At 46.0% G+C, this 15,119-nt stretch overlaps 1 protein-coding gene across 2 annotated transcripts in view; it reads left to right on the top strand.

Annotated features, from left to right (window-relative positions):
- Positions 1 to 15,119, top strand: part of RHOT2 (ras homolog family member T2) — a 42,216-nt gene that overhangs the window by 24,322 nt on the left and 2,775 nt on the right. For both annotated transcript variants that reach the window (XM_032230969.1, XM_032230968.1), the window contains exons 12-18: positions 284 to 368; positions 1,366 to 1,511; positions 1,622 to 1,722; positions 3,697 to 3,827; positions 5,924 to 6,004; positions 6,122 to 6,244; positions 9,311 to 9,513. In XM_032230969.1, coding sequence (XP_032086860.1) covers positions 284 to 368; positions 1,366 to 1,511; positions 1,622 to 1,722; positions 3,697 to 3,827; positions 5,924 to 6,004; positions 6,122 to 6,244; positions 9,311 to 9,513 — 870 coding nt within the window. The remainder of the gene's footprint in view (positions 1 to 283; positions 369 to 1,365; positions 1,512 to 1,621; positions 1,723 to 3,696; positions 3,828 to 5,923; positions 6,005 to 6,121; positions 6,245 to 9,310; positions 9,514 to 15,119) is intronic.

Here is a 15,119-nt window from a genome sequence, read left to right as displayed (position 1 = left end):
GCAATAACAGACTTATATACCACTTCACAGTGCTTTTTCCAGCCCTCTCTAAGCGGTTTTACAGAGTCAGCCTCTTGCCCCCAACAATCTGTGTTCTCATTTTACCCACCTTGGAAGGATGGAAGGCTGAGTCAACCTTCAGCCTGGTGAGGTTCAAACTGCAGGCAGCCGGCAGTCAACAGAAGTAGCCTGCAGTACTGCCTTCTAACCACTGTGTCGCCATGGCTCTTACTATTCATCAGACTCCAGATCCTACCTCAAATTCTGCTCTTGTCTCCTTCAGGATCCGGGTACCCCAGGACTGTACTACAGAGCTCAACCACTTCGGGTACCAATTCCTGCAACGGATGTTTGAGAAACATGACAAGGTAAGCGGCAAAGAAGCAGAAACAGCACATCTTCATTGTGTGGGGTGCGCTTTTCCATCCCATAGTGGTTGCACAATGGTTGATCCCATATTTCATCAGCAACCGGATCGCCAATTCTGGCAAAGTAGTGACGGAGATGCCAGGAAAAGTCTTTGTAATTCAAATTAGGAGAGATATAGGAAGAAGGGTTTTGGAAGAAGGGAGAAAGAAGAGAGGCAGAAGGAGGAATGTATGTCGGGAGAGGAAACAGAAGAGGTCCCATCGGTTTGACCGGAAAAAGGGAAGCAAAGCTGACCTCCCCCTTTGGCTACAGCATTAAGCTGGTGCTTCTCATGAGGGGTCATGGTGGCTCAGTGGCTAAGACGCTGAGCTTGTCGATCAGAAAGGCCAGCAGTTCGAATCCCTAGCGCTGCGTAACAGAGTGAGCCCCCATGACTTGTCCCAGCTTCTGCCAACCTAGCAGTTCGAAAGCACGTTAAAAAAGTAGAAAAATAGGGGGCACTTTGGTGGGAAGGGAACAGTGTTCCGTGCGCCTTCGGCATTGCGTCATGCCGGCCACATGATCACGGAGACGTCTTCGGACAGCGCTGGCTCTTCGGCTTTGAAACGGAGATGAGCACCATCCCCTAGAGTTGGGAACGACTAGCACATGTGTGTGAGGGGAACCTTTTCCTCTCACGAGGGCATCTTTCCCAAGAAAGAAAGAAGTAAGAACTCTTTAGTTCTCTGGTAATGGCAAGCAGCTCTGACTGATAGGACAATTGGCATTTCTGTCCCCACCCCTTCTCCAACATTTGCCTCTATTCAGCTTTTGACCTGACCCCTCTAGCCAAAGCTATGCCAGATGCTGAGGGCAAGGGCACAGCAGCACCCTGAGCATTTTTGTAGCTGAAGTTATTGAGGGTGCAGAGGGAGGCTGCTGTAGGCATGGTGGTCTTGTCGTCTGCAGAAAGGGAGAGCTGCCACTCAGGACCTGTTTCTTTCCTCTGGCTGGTAGGATTGTGACGGCGCCCTCTCGCCCGTCGAGCTGCAGAACTTCTTTGGTGTGTTCCCCTACATCCCCTGGGGACCTGAGCTCTACCACACGGTATGCACCACAGATAAAGGCCTGCTTTCCCTGCATGGATTCCTCTGCCAGTGGACGTAAGCGCAGCCTCTCTCTGCCTCCCGTCAGACCACTTCTCCTCCCTTCCCCGGGTGGCTTGGTCCTATAACAGGTGTGCTTCTTTTTCTGTGCTTGGATTTCCTTCCAGGCTGGTTGCCTACCTGGACGTCCATCGCTGCTTAGAATACTTGGGCTACCTGGGGTATCCCATCTTCTCCCAGCAGGATTCTCAGATTTACGCCATCACAGGTAAATCACCTGCTAAAACTCTCCTTTTTCTGAACTCATGTGCGGTTAGTTCTCAGAGTAACGACTAGTCCTTAACATACTATTGTAGAAAAGACGGGACACAAAAGCCAGCTCTTCAGAGAAGGAAATGTTTATTGCGCAAGTTCAGAAAGAATGGCCTGAACAATGAATGAAAGTCAGGAAATTCCTTATATAGTTTATTGCTTTCAGCTAAAGCCATCTGTTAGTTTTGGAAACACCCCTCAAGATTTGCCCTTGAGTTACAGAAAGTATGTCTACAGGAAGTCATAATACATAGGTCAGCCAACGGACAGACATAGCATGTATTTTGAGGAACTAACAATATGTGTCTACCAAACAGAATAACAACCAAGCCAGCAAATAGGCTAAAATAGATCCTTTGCTTCAGCATATTTCATGTGCAGACTTCCTTCTAACTCATGTCTAACCGCACTATGTCCTAAAAGCAAACCTTGCAATTGCTATATGAACAGTTAAAGCTTAATATCATGAAACCCTAGTTTGGTTCAGGCTTGAGGCCTACCTTGGTTCAGCCTGCCACCTCAATACAACGGTTTGTTTACTAACCATTCAAAGTTACAGTGACACTGAAAAAAAAATGCCTTATGACTGTTTTTCACATATATGGCCATTGTAGCATCCCTATGAGTCATGAGATCAAAATTCAGATGCTTGGAACTGATTCATATTTTTGACGGTCGTGGTGAACCTGGGGTTCTGTGATCTTTTGCGACCTTCTGACAAGCAAAACGTCAATGGGGAAGTCAGGTTCACTTAACAGCCGTGTTACTAACTTAGCAATTGCAGTGATTCACTTAACGGCAATGGTAAGAAAGGTTGTAAAATGGGGCAACGTTCACTTAGGGACTGCCTTGCCTAATAACATAAATTTTGGGGTCGTTTGTGGTCGTAAGTTGAGCTACCTGTACAACCATAGTTTAGTAGCTGTTCAAAGTGACAACAGCACCAAGAGGGGTGACTTACGACCGGTTCTCGCAGTTACAACCATCCTTGGACCATGACATGGATTTACGATGGTTGCAGCTTCCTGGGGTCACATCATCCCCATTTGCAATCTCCCGAGCCAGCAAGGGGGGGGAGCTGGATTCACTTAACGGCCATGTAATTCGCTTAACAACAGCAGTGATTTCGCGTCACAAAAGAAAGGTTGTAAAATCAGACAGAAAACTTTTAAGAACCTTGCTTATCGGTAGCAATCCTGCTCCCTTCGCCCCCATTGTGGTCGTAAGTTGAGGACTCCCTATAGAATGGGGCAGTGTTGGCGAATCTTTTTGGTGCCGATTGCCAAAACAGGCGCGCACATTTGTGCTGGGAACTGGAAGAGCAGCCACCTGGTGCACATGTGCACGCCAAGAAGATGATCTTCCTGTTTCCGGAGCAATGCATGCGCACCGGCCAGTTGATCTATGCGTGCCAGAAACCGGAAGACCAAGTGGACGTTGCGCATGCACGCACTGGAAACCAGAAGAGCAGGCGCCCAGCACACACCGGCCGCCTGGTCTTCCAGTTTCTGGCATGCAAAGACCAGCTGGCTGGCGTGGCAGAACCCGGAAGAGCAACGGGGGACGGCTCGCATGCCCAGAGAGATGGCTCTGTGTGCAGCTTCTGGCAAGCATGCCATAGGTTGGCCATCACGGGCATGGGGGAACTGGAGATTCAGTCATCCTCCCCCAGTCCTGGCCAAAACCTCCAGAATGAATCGGCTGCATGAATTAAACTCTTCTCCTCCTGCTTCCTGCAAAAAGGCAAGAAGTCAAGGAAGCAGGAAAGGGAAGGAAGGAAGGAAAGAAAGAAAGTAAGAGAGAGAGAGAGAGAGAGAGAAAGAAAGAGAAAGAAAGAAAGAAAGAAAGAAAGAAAGAAAGAAAGAAAGAAAGAAAGAAAGTCATCTTCCTTCAGCATCCTTTCTCATCCCCCTCTCCGTTTTTCTTCCAGTCACCCGGGGGAAAAAGATTGACTTGGAGAAAGGCCAGACTCACCGGAATGTCTTCCTGTGCAAAGTGATCGGGTCTCAGGGATCTGGCAAGTCCGCTTTCCTGCAGGCCTTTCTAGGGAAGAAAGCGGAGGTAAGTCCCGGCGAATTTGGTTTTCCGGATCAAAACGAATCCTACAGTTCAGTTCGGACGAGTACAGAATCAGGATATGCTTGGATGGTTGATCTCAAGAGGCCCCCAAGTTGGAGTTTCTCCACCTCGGCAACTTTAAGCATTGCTGACTGGGGAATTCTGGGAGTTGAAATCCACACATCTTAAAGTTGGCCAGGTGGAGAAATATCGAACTAGACTGCCAGCAAGCTATTTCAAGTGGATGATATGGCAATAGCCCTTAGGCTTATATACCGCTTCACAGTGCTTTTCAGCCCTCTCTGAGCAGTTTACAGAGTCAGCCTCTTGGCCCCAACAATCTGGGTCCTCATTTTACCCACCTCGGAAGGATGGAAGGCTGAGTCAACCTTGAGCCAGTCAGCATTGAACTCCTGACTGTGGGCAGAGTCAGCCTGCAATACCACATTTTAACCACCGCACTATCAGGGCTCCTAATGCAACATCTAATCAACTACAGCAATAGCACTTAGACTTATATACCGTTTCACAGTTCTTTTACGGTCCCCTCTCAGCAGTTTATAGAGTCAACCTATTGTCCTCAACAATCTGGGTCCTCATTTTAACGGCCTCAGAAGGACGGAAGGCTGAGTCTAATCTTGAGCCTGGTGAGATTTGAGCCAAATTGCAGGCAGCTTGCAGGCAGCAGAAGTAGCCTGCAGTACTGCATTCTAACCACTGCACCACTATGGCTAGATAGATGATACATAGACAGACAGACAGATTGAGATAGATGGATAAAGACTGACAGATATGAAAGACAGACAATGATAGATAAATAAATAGATACGATAGATAGATAGATAGATAGATAGATAGATAGATAGATAGATAGATAGATAGATAGACAGACGAGAGAGAGAGAGAGAGCACAGACATATACTGCTTTACAGCCCTCTCTAAGCGTTTTACAGAGTCAGCCTCTTTTCCCCAACAATTTGGGTCCTCATTTTACCCACCATGGAAGGCTGAATTAACCTTGAGCCTGGTGAGATTCGAACTACCAAATTGCAGGCAGCCTGCAGTCAGGAGAAGCAGCCTGCACTCTAACCATTGAGCCATCATGGCTCTTATACCACATTCCTGCCCCTTGCTTGTTAGATGGCAGGTGGACTTGAACCTGTTCCTTCCCATTCCTAGCCCATTGCCTTAACCACAGCCCCATGGTGGCTTTTTCTACATGCCAGTCCTTGGAATTTGAGGGGCAGTGATTACTTAGAATGTTTTAGTTGAGGCCCACTTTTTCTTCAAATCATTCCAGGCTTCCAGAATGCAGCTTTATCTCTTCTTCTTCTCCTAAATGTGACGGGTTGTGGTTTCTGGACTACTAAAACTAAAAGTCCAAGAATTCAGGATTGTTGAAATGACATTCCCAAGTATCTAGATCAGGGGTTGGCAACTTTGTACACTCAAAGAGCCATTTGGACCCATTTCCCATAGGAAAGAAAACACCGGGAGCCACAAAACCCTTTTGACGTCTAAAATGAAGATAGCACTGTAGTGTTGGCCAATTTCTCCCCACATATAAAGCATACTGGTAAATCAGTCTCCTCCGCAGTGAAACAATTGAATCTGCCCACGTAACATTAAATGTTTTCTTCTAAAACTTTTCTGGATTTATCCATGGTTGGCCTACCAGGGGTCGAAAAGCTCAATAAATTGCGTGCCAGTGTCACTCATTGGTGGTTATGACACATAGTTTGAGCGACAGGGAGCCGCATCAGAGAGAGAAAAGAGCCACATGCAGCTCCAGAGCCACAGATTGCTGACCCCTGATCTAGATAGTATTAGGTTGAAAGCAATATGCAGTCATCAAATTCCTTCCTTATTTCCTTACTTCCTTCCCTCGCTTCCTCCCTCCCTTCCTTTTACCTCAAAATCCATATTCCTTTTTTCTTTCACCTCAAAATCAATCTTCGTTCTTTCTTTTACCTCAAAATCAATCTTCGTTCTTTCTTTTACCTCAAAATCAATCTTCGTTCTTTCTTTTACCTCAAAATCAATCTTCCTTCCTTGCTTCCTCATCAAAATCCTCCTCCTTTCCTCTCTCCCTGTTTCAGGTCCAAAGTGAATCTGAAGAAAGCAGATCATCCTATTCAATTAATACCGTGCTGGTCAATGGACAGGAAAAGCATTTAATTGTAAGTGCGATCTATTAATGCATTTTTTTTAAAAAAAAAAAAATCCCTGATGCATTGGATGGGTGAACCAATGTTTAGTTCAGAAAGAACCTGAATCTGCTCTGCATTTCTCTGCAGCTGCACGAGATTGAGGCCTGTGTGGAATTTGCAAAAACCTCCGACATAACGTGTGATGTTGCCTGCTTCTTGTATGACGTGACAGACTTCAAGTCTTTCAATTACTGTGCTAATATTTATAAGGTGAGTTTTTCTACTTGGCTGGCTTCAGAAGCAGGAGGTCTCCAAAGTCTGATGCTAAAATTTAATTAATTTTTAAGTTTTCTTGCCTCTTTTAAATTTTCTCTACTGTTTTTATGCTTCTAGGTTTTTTTTATTATATTTTATTATATAGCCCTCAGGGTCCTTTCCTGAGGATGATTGATGTTTCTTACATATGATATAGATGGATAGATTGGATGGATGGATAATTATAGATAGATATGGATGGATGGACGGGCGGGCGGGCGGGCGGATAGATGGATAGCTATATATCTCTGATATATAGATAGATATTAGTGATAGATGGATACTAGATAATAGATTGTAGATATAAGAGCTTGAATGTGTGTGTAGATAGATATGATAGATGAAAGAGAGAGAGATGGATGGATGGATAGAAGGATGGATGGATTGATGGATAGAGAGAGAGGGAGAGGGAGATGAGAGGGTGACAGCTCTTTGATATCATCCTTTTTCATCCTTTCTCCTCCACTCCATCCATGGAACTTTATTGCTGTTACCTGCATATTTAATTTGGAAATGAAAACATTAACCAAGAGTTTCCATGTAGAAAAGATGCTGTCAAGCAAAAAGAAATGTTTTAGAAAAGTCGGTCATTGTCTGAGGCTTCTTCCTAACCGAAGCCACAGTCCAAATCTTCTTTAGCTGTTTTGACTGCTGCGTTCACTGCTGAACTTTTTAATTTGGCTTTCGAAAGTAATCCTTACATCAGTGTTTCTCAACCTTGGCAACTTGAAGATGTCCGGACTTCAACTCCCAGAATTCCCCAGCCAGCGAATGCTGGCTGGGGAATTCTGGGAGTTGAAGTCCGGACATCTTCAAGTTGCCAAGGTTGAGAAACACTGCCTTACATTACCCCGATTCCTTTGTCTTAACAATTTCTAGTCCTATTACTCTTTTTTAGTTAACATTCCTTGGGTGTTTCCTTTTAATCTCTTTTCATCCTCCCCATCTATAGTTAATCTTAGTTTTGTGATTTGCTTTGGGTTGATTGATGACTGCAATAAGGATTGGGAGAGGGGGTTGTTGATATTTAAAGGATTGCTTAATAAATAAACATCAGAAATGGAAATTTGACTTCAACGGCTCATCCCAGAGTTCTTCTCCAAAATGTTTTTGCTACAAGTTTGATTCCCTCTCCTAAAACTAACCCAACTAACAACGGACAACCTTAAATAGGATTTGAACCTCAAACAGCGTTCACTGTATAAATGGGGCATAGTAGCCTCCCCTCAGTGCGACTATGGGGGCCCACATCAAGCTGTAGACCACATCCTGAACCAGTGTTGTGGCCTGCCAGCGGATCTGGCAACAGATTCAGACAGTTTACAGAATCAACTTCTTGCCCCCCAACAATCTGGGTCCTCATTTAACCGACCTCGGAAGGATGAAAGGCTGAGTCAACCTGGAGCCTAGTGAGATTTGAACTGCCAAATTTCAGGCAACCGGCAGTCAGCAAAAGCAGCCTGCAGTACTGCAAGAGCCGAGGTGGCGCGGTGGTTAAATGCAGCGCTGCAGGCTACTTCAGCTGACTGCTAGATCAGCAGTTCAGCGGTTCAAATATCACCGGCTCAGGGTTGACTCAGCCTTCCATCCTTCCGAGGTGGGTAAAATGAGGACCCGGATTGTTGTTGGGGGCAATATGCTGACTCTGTAAACCGCTTAGAGAGGGCTGAAAGCCCTATGAAGCGGTATATAAGTCTACTGCTGTTGCACTCTAACCACTGCGCCACCACGGCTCTATTATCCACTGTGTTACTAACATAACAATTGCAATGATTCACTTAAACCACTGCAGCAAGAAAAGTCATAAAATGGGGGGAAACTCACTTAACAAACATTTCACTTAGCAGCAGTGGTCGTAAGTCAGTCACTACCTGTATGATAGGCTGTGCAATCAATAATTACCAATCAATACAAAGAAATCAATACACCTGCCGACGAAACAATAATTAGAAAGTTACTTGAATGTGCAGAGATGGACAAAATGACCATGGAGTTAAAAGAAAGAGAAGAATCGGATTTTTAGAAAATATGGAATAGAATTTATAAGTAGCTAGAAAACAAGCCAAAATAGGAAAGATAAGGTTTTTTTCCCCTAAACTAGTATTAAATAAAAATTAACCAAAGTTACTGATTACTATCCAACTCAAAAGTATTGACGACAATATAAATATAATGGTGATATGAACAATTAATATTATTACAATTGTTAGTACAACTGGTATTACACTATTACAGAGGTTAAAACCGATAGGAAGGTGTTGTGGCCCGGCAGGAGCCGTTGGAGCTGCCGCCAGACTCCGATAGCAAGGGGTCTTATGAGTCGGCCCTGGAGGAGGTGGAGGACCCTGGACAGGGTTCCGACTCCGAGCAGGGCGAGGAGAGACTGGTTGGCCACCAGGTGGCGTCTGAGCCTTGGATCAGTGGGGAGGAGACAAGAGTGAGTGATCCAGAAAACACCTGTAAGTTGTTCCAGGATGCACACCGTCGAAGGGCTACTCGGCGTCAAGAACAATGGCGTAATTACAAGAGGTGATTACACTCAGCTGATGCTCATTAAGATCCTCTCCTGATTATAAAAGAGACTGCTTGTGCCACGCCCTTCTGCAGAAATCAACGTTAAGGACTAACAAGAAACAAACTTGGCAGGCTGAATTGCTGCCAGAGTTTGTTTGCATTGCTGCCAAGTTTTGTAGGACTTGCTGCCGGAGTGCTTATCTCTTTGTTTATGTGGCTTGCAGCCAACAAGAGTCTGGACTGATTAAAAGAAACCTTTTTATTTACGTTGGTTTCGGGGTTCGTTCCTGGACGGAGAAGGGGGGTCAGAACAGGAAGGCAATGAAGAATGAGAATTACAAAGGCTAAACATGTATGCCAATACAGAAGGCTGCATAACTATTTTATATTGTTATATTTGTCTTGTCTTTTCTGGATTTTTTTTTTTCTGTTTTTAAAGCTAAAAAGTTTAATAAAAACTATTTTTAAAAAAATAATTACCCCCCTTTTCTTTCTTGCCTTCTGCAGCAACACTACATGGACAGTCAGATTCCTTGTCTCTTCGTGGCTTCCAAAACTGACCTGCCGGAAACAGCCCTTCCGCACGGCTTCTCCCCAGCCGAGTTCTGCTACAAACACCGCTTGCAGCCCCCGTTTTACTTCTCCTGCATCAGCCAGGAACTTCTCAGCACCGCGGTCTACACCAAACTAGCCACAGCCGCCACGTTTCCGTGAGTGTTTCTTCACTCACTCGCTTGCTTTTGCTGTTCTCTGGGAATTTAATGCTATGTTGAATTTTAATGTTTTCCTGTTCCTTCCAGCACTTTTTTGAGGCTTGAAATTTGTTTTACAAAGAACAGTTTGATGGATCAATTGTAAGCAGAGAGGAAAGTAAATTTTAAAATGTAGGACTAAGAAGGAGGCTACCTCAACAGTGGCTAGGGCGATGATGTCACCATGATATATTTTGCGTCTCTCCTTGATTAGTTGGAAGCCCTGTGATTCTCCTCTGGGAAAGGCATTAGGTGGGCTGGTTCTTATAATGCCAGGATGGCAAACCTATGGCACAGCATGGCACGACAAAACCGCGCTCGACTAAGCTGCACCCGATTAAACCGCGTCACTGATGTCATCAACAGGGCGACAACAGCGAGCGCAGAGAAAGGGCGCTTTAAATAGCGCTTTGAAAGCAAGCCGATTCAACTTAAGGTAAGGGTTAGGTTTAGGGTTAGCTTTAGGATTAGGTTTAGGGTTAGGTTAAGGGTTAGGGTTAGCTTTAGGGTTAGGTTAGGGGTTAGGTTTAGGGTTAGGTTAAGGGTTAGGATTAGGTTTAGGGTTAGGTTTAGGATTAGGTTTAGGGGGGTTAGGTTTAGGGGTTAATTTTAGGTTTAGCGTTTACAGCGTGCTTCTGTCTCCGCGCTGTTGTCGCCCTGTTGATGACATCAGCTACGCGGTTTCGTCGAGCGCGGTTTAGTCGAACGCGATTTTGTGGTGGAACCATGGCACAGATGGCACAGGGAGCCATTTGTTAGGGCACGCGTGGCGTTGCCCTGTGAGCTCCAGCACGCATGGCCAGCTGACTTTGGCCTTCGTTTTTGGCCATTTTTCGCCCTCCAAGGCTTTCCTGAAGCCTCCGGAGAGCAAAAAACAACCCAATGTGCAAACCAGAAGTTCGCGAACTTCCGGTTTGCGCATTGAGCTGTTTTTCTCCCTCCAGAAGCTTCATGGAAGCCTCTGAGGGGCGAGAAAAGCTCTATGGGCAAAGCGGAAGTCAGTTCCCGACTTCCGGATTGCCCGTAGGCCATTTTTCGCTTTCTGGAGGCTTCAGGGAAGCCTGAAGCCTCCAGAGGGCTTCCAGGGGAGGGTGGGGGAGGCTGTTTTCGCCTTCCTAGGCTCCTAGAAAGCCTCTGGAGCCTGGGGAGGGCAAAAAACAGATCCATTGCACCCCAAAAGTGGGGGGTCGGGCAGGGGTCGTGCACGCATGCACACCGGGGGGGGTCGCATGCATAGAATTATGGGTGTGGGCACGCCCACGCACGGCGTCCCCTGCGCTCCCCTCACTTTCGGCACGCGATTGGGAAAAGGTTAGCCATCACTGTTAATAGTGGCTGGAATGAGTGTCTGAAATTCATTTCCCCTTGAAAGGAAGCCTCAGCCCATTAAACAAAACGAATCCCTTAAGCAACAGGTACTTGAGCAAGTCCCCGTCGTGCAAGGAAAGACGGTGCATCCCACTGGATGTCCCCAAGGTGCTTTTTTTTTTCCTGGAGGCAACTAGACTTTCTTGTTTTCTCTTTTGATGATGTTTCGCTGAATCGGTCAGAGCTGAAGAAGCTTCTTGGGTGAGAAGCGAAACGTCTTCAAAGAAAAAACCAGAAAGTCCAGTTGCCTCCTGGAAAAAAAGGACCTTTGGGACAACCATGACCTGGATGACTGAGAATCTCTACAGACTTTGAGCTACACAATTTGGGATGAAGACCCTTGGAATGGCGCGGGAGTAGGAATGGATTTCCAGGGGAAAAATTGAAGACTACAGGAACCATTTGCACCACTCAGGGGACCCTGAGGACACAGACAAACCTCCAAGTGGCCTCAATGACCCTCTAAAAGGATGCAAATGACCAGCTGCCTGCAAGGAATATCAATCCTTCCATTCCCCACCATCCTGTCAGAGCTAAAGAAGCTTCTTGGATGAGAAGCGAAACATCTTCAAAGAAAAAACAAGAAAGTCCAGTTACCTCTTGAGAAAAGCACCTTTGGGACACCCCTGTCCTGGATGACTGAGAATCTCTACAGAATTCCACTGGCTGATGTGAATGCAAAGATCTTTTGTGTGTGTGTGTGTTTGTGTGTGTGTGTGTGTGTGTGTGTGTGTGTGTGTAGAATCCATTATTTATATTCCATTAAAAAGAAAGGCGCTAAGAGCTGCTTGATCTGAGCTCTTGTATTCGGAGCTTGCTCTCTCTCTGTTCCAGTTTTTAATCATTCTAATACGTCCTGGGGAGAGAGAGAGAGAGAGAGAGGAGGGAAGAGGGTCCGTGTGTTCAAAGAGGGATTTATAGTGAAGGGGAAAAAGGGGAGTGGGTGATTGATAACAGCCATTCCTTTAGAAGGATCTAATTTTATCTCAGTTCCTCTAATGCTCAGCATGTCCTATTGTGGAAACATATCACAGCTCGGACGATACACCTGCCAAATGCCGAAAGAAAGCACGGGTGCCCATTAAGATGATACAAGCAGTCCTCAACTTACGACCACCATTGAGCCCAACCTTTCTGCTTCTATGGGAGACATCGGTTAAGTGAATGTTGTCCCCGTTGACAACCTTTCTTGCCACCGTTGTTAAATGAAGCGCTGTCATTGTCACGTTAGTGCAGGGGTCGGCAACCTTAAATACTCAAAGAGCCACACAGGTCCTCACTGGAAGCTCCCCACTCAATTCTGAAGCCAACCAGGTCCGTTTTCCCCCACCATAGAGTCTCCTCCTAGAGTGGCGTCCTTTTTCCTCTGCTGACCAGAAGTCTGGTTCCCCCACCATAGAGTCTCCTCCTAGCGCGGCATCCTTTTTCCTCTGTTGACCGGAAGTCCGGTTCCCCCACCATAGAGTCTCCTCCTAGCGCGGCGTCCTTTTTCCTCTGCTGACTAGAAGTCCTGTTTCCCCACCATAGAGTCTCCTTCTAGCCTGGTGTCGTTTTTCCTAGTCCATAGAGTCTCCTTCTAGCGCGGCTTCCTTTTTCCTCTACTTGTCCTAACCAAAAGCCCTATCAATTGTGTCCCAAAGGTGCTTTTTCTGGAGGCAACTTGAAAAGGAAAGGAAATAGGAATACAAATCCTTCCATTCCCCACCCTTTAGTCAGAGCTGAAGGAGCTCCTTGGATGAAAAGTGACACGTCTTCAAAGAAAGACCAGTTGCCTCCTGAAAAAAACACCTTTGGGACAACCATGACCTGGATGACTGAGAATCTCTACAGACTTGGCCAATAAAGAATTATAATTCTACTTTTAATTCTAATTCCACATTCATCCCCATTTCATTATTTATACGTCCTGGGGAGTGAGCCTTACTTCTGTCAGAGATGAGGTTAAGAAGACTAGATAACCCGTGACCTGTTGGGTCATCACTTCAGATTCCTTTTAAAATGGTTAATGTCAGGGTTCCAAATAGCATCCAAAAGTAAATCAGAGTCCAAGGCAAAGTATTGCTACAATTTATTAAGAGAGCCATGTTGGCACATCTGGGAAAACTCGAATCTGAAAGTTTCCCAGTTTTCCCCACCCAGTTGAAAGTTGAAGAACTTGCCCCCACACCCATAAGCCCCATCACATGGGCCAATCTCCCACTGCCATGCTGGCAGCTTCCACCCATCCAGTTCCGGTCAGGTGCAGAGGCAAAGGATGACCTTGGCTTTCTATAAAGAATGTTGTTATGGCTACATCGCATCTAACTCTGTACAATCCCCCCCTCCCATTTCCCCACAATAGAAAATGCATAGTAGAATAATGGAAAGTGTGGCAGGCCAAAGATCCAAAAGAAAAGATGGCTGCAGGCCTGACATCAAAGCCCCTAATGCCCTGCCTTCACTAGGAAAGTTTTTTTAAATAGTGAGAGAGCTGTTCCTCTGAATATCTGCACTTGAAAATAGCCCATGCTGAACTGCACAGCACAATCCAACATGAGGAGCTGACTACAGGAGACACTGGAAAAAGCACCTTATGGATCAATGTACTGTGCTGAATTGGAGGACTCTTCCCCTCCTCTTTATTTTCATTCCTCTTCTTCCCCTTCTCCTTCCCCCAACCCACTTTTCGTTCCTTCGAGCCCTGGCTCAGTGCATTTTTGTTCTGCCTTTCCTTCCTGTCCCCTTGATTTAGAACTGCTGCTTTCTGGGGCAATATTCATTCTTCACCCTTTGCAGTTAAAGCTTCAGCCGAATGCAGCGTTGGCTGCGGCGTGTGAAGCCTGGTATGAGATTGGCGTCGAACAGCAGCTGGCATCGCAACGAGGGTGCATTTCTCTGCAAGCAAAGCTAGGCGAAGGCATCTTGGGCCCTTTCTCCGAACAAGAACAGGGTGGTTTTCATCCCTGGTATATAAAGTGCCAGTTGAAATATTACAGGAAAGTTAAAACTAGGAAGTAGATCAGGAAAGTTTAGTGTAATGCTGGCTAGAAAGTGCCGGTTAGAAACCAGGAGACGGTGAATTCCAGCCATGCTTGGGCGTGAAAACTGGCTGGGTGACTTGTGGACAACCACTAGGAGGTGGTGAGTTCTAATCCCATCTTAAGCATGAAAGTCAGCTGAATGACTTTGGGCCAATCACCAGGAGGTGGTGAGTTCTAGTCCCGCCTTAAGCATGAAAGTCAGCTGAGTGACTTTGAATCAATCACCAGGAGACTGTGCATTCTAGTCCCACCTTAGCTTTAAAAGCCCCCTGGATGACTTGTGGCCAATCACTAAGACAATGTGAGTTCTAGTACTGCCTTACCTTTAAAAAGCTGGTTGACTTGTGGCCAATCACCAGATATGGTGACTTCTAGTCCCGTCTTAACCTTGAAAACTGGCTGGGTGACTTGGGTCCAGTCCCTCCCTCTTAGCCCAAGCCATCTCATTAGGTAGTTGTGAGCAAAGTAGGAGTGTTAGATACGGTGTGTGTGCCACCTTGAGTGAAAGAGGAAGAGCGATTGCTCCTTTTATCAGGTTTGAACGATAACATTCTTAATTCTTAACTCTTAACAGAGGGCTCCGACTGCCTGAAATCAAATCAGTTGCTCTCCAGATTTCAATGGCAGGAGCTTTAGAAATTTGGGAGATTGGCAAAAAGAGACTCAAAGGCCAAGAGAGGAGAATGCTCCCTTTTTTAATAACCACAGTGAAAGTCAGATGTTGGGTAGATGCCTGCAAACTTTGGGAACACCTTGCAGTTTCAGTGGTGGGACGCAGTGGCTAAGACACTGAGCTTATCGATCAGAAAGGTCAGCAGTTAGGCGGTTCAAATCCCTAGTGCCGCATAACAGAGTGAGCTCCCGTGACTTGTCCCAGCTTCTGCCATTCGAAAGCAAGTAAAAAATGCAAGTAGAAAAATAGGAACCACCTTTGGTGGGAAGGTAACAGCCTTCTGTGTTTGTGCCTTTGGCGTTTAGTCATGCCGGCTACATGACCACCAAGATGTCTTTGCACAGTGCTGGCTCTTCAGCTTTGAAACAGAGATGAGCACTGTCCCCTGAGTCAGGAACCACTAGCACATATGTGCGAGGAGAACCTATGCAGTTTGAGAAGATTTTGAGCTTAGGGAGAACTTCTGACGTTAATTTGACGGCCTCCCCCAGCTAAACAACTTG

The sequence above is a fragment of the Thamnophis elegans genome, chromosome 14, assembly GCF_009769535.1.
Source record: "Thamnophis elegans isolate rThaEle1 chromosome 14, rThaEle1.pri, whole genome shotgun sequence".
Taxonomy (NCBI): Eukaryota; Metazoa; Chordata; class Lepidosauria; order Squamata; family Colubridae; genus Thamnophis; species Thamnophis elegans.
Note: the sequence above shows the minus strand (reverse complement) of the source record. Positions and strands in the feature narration are given on the sequence as shown.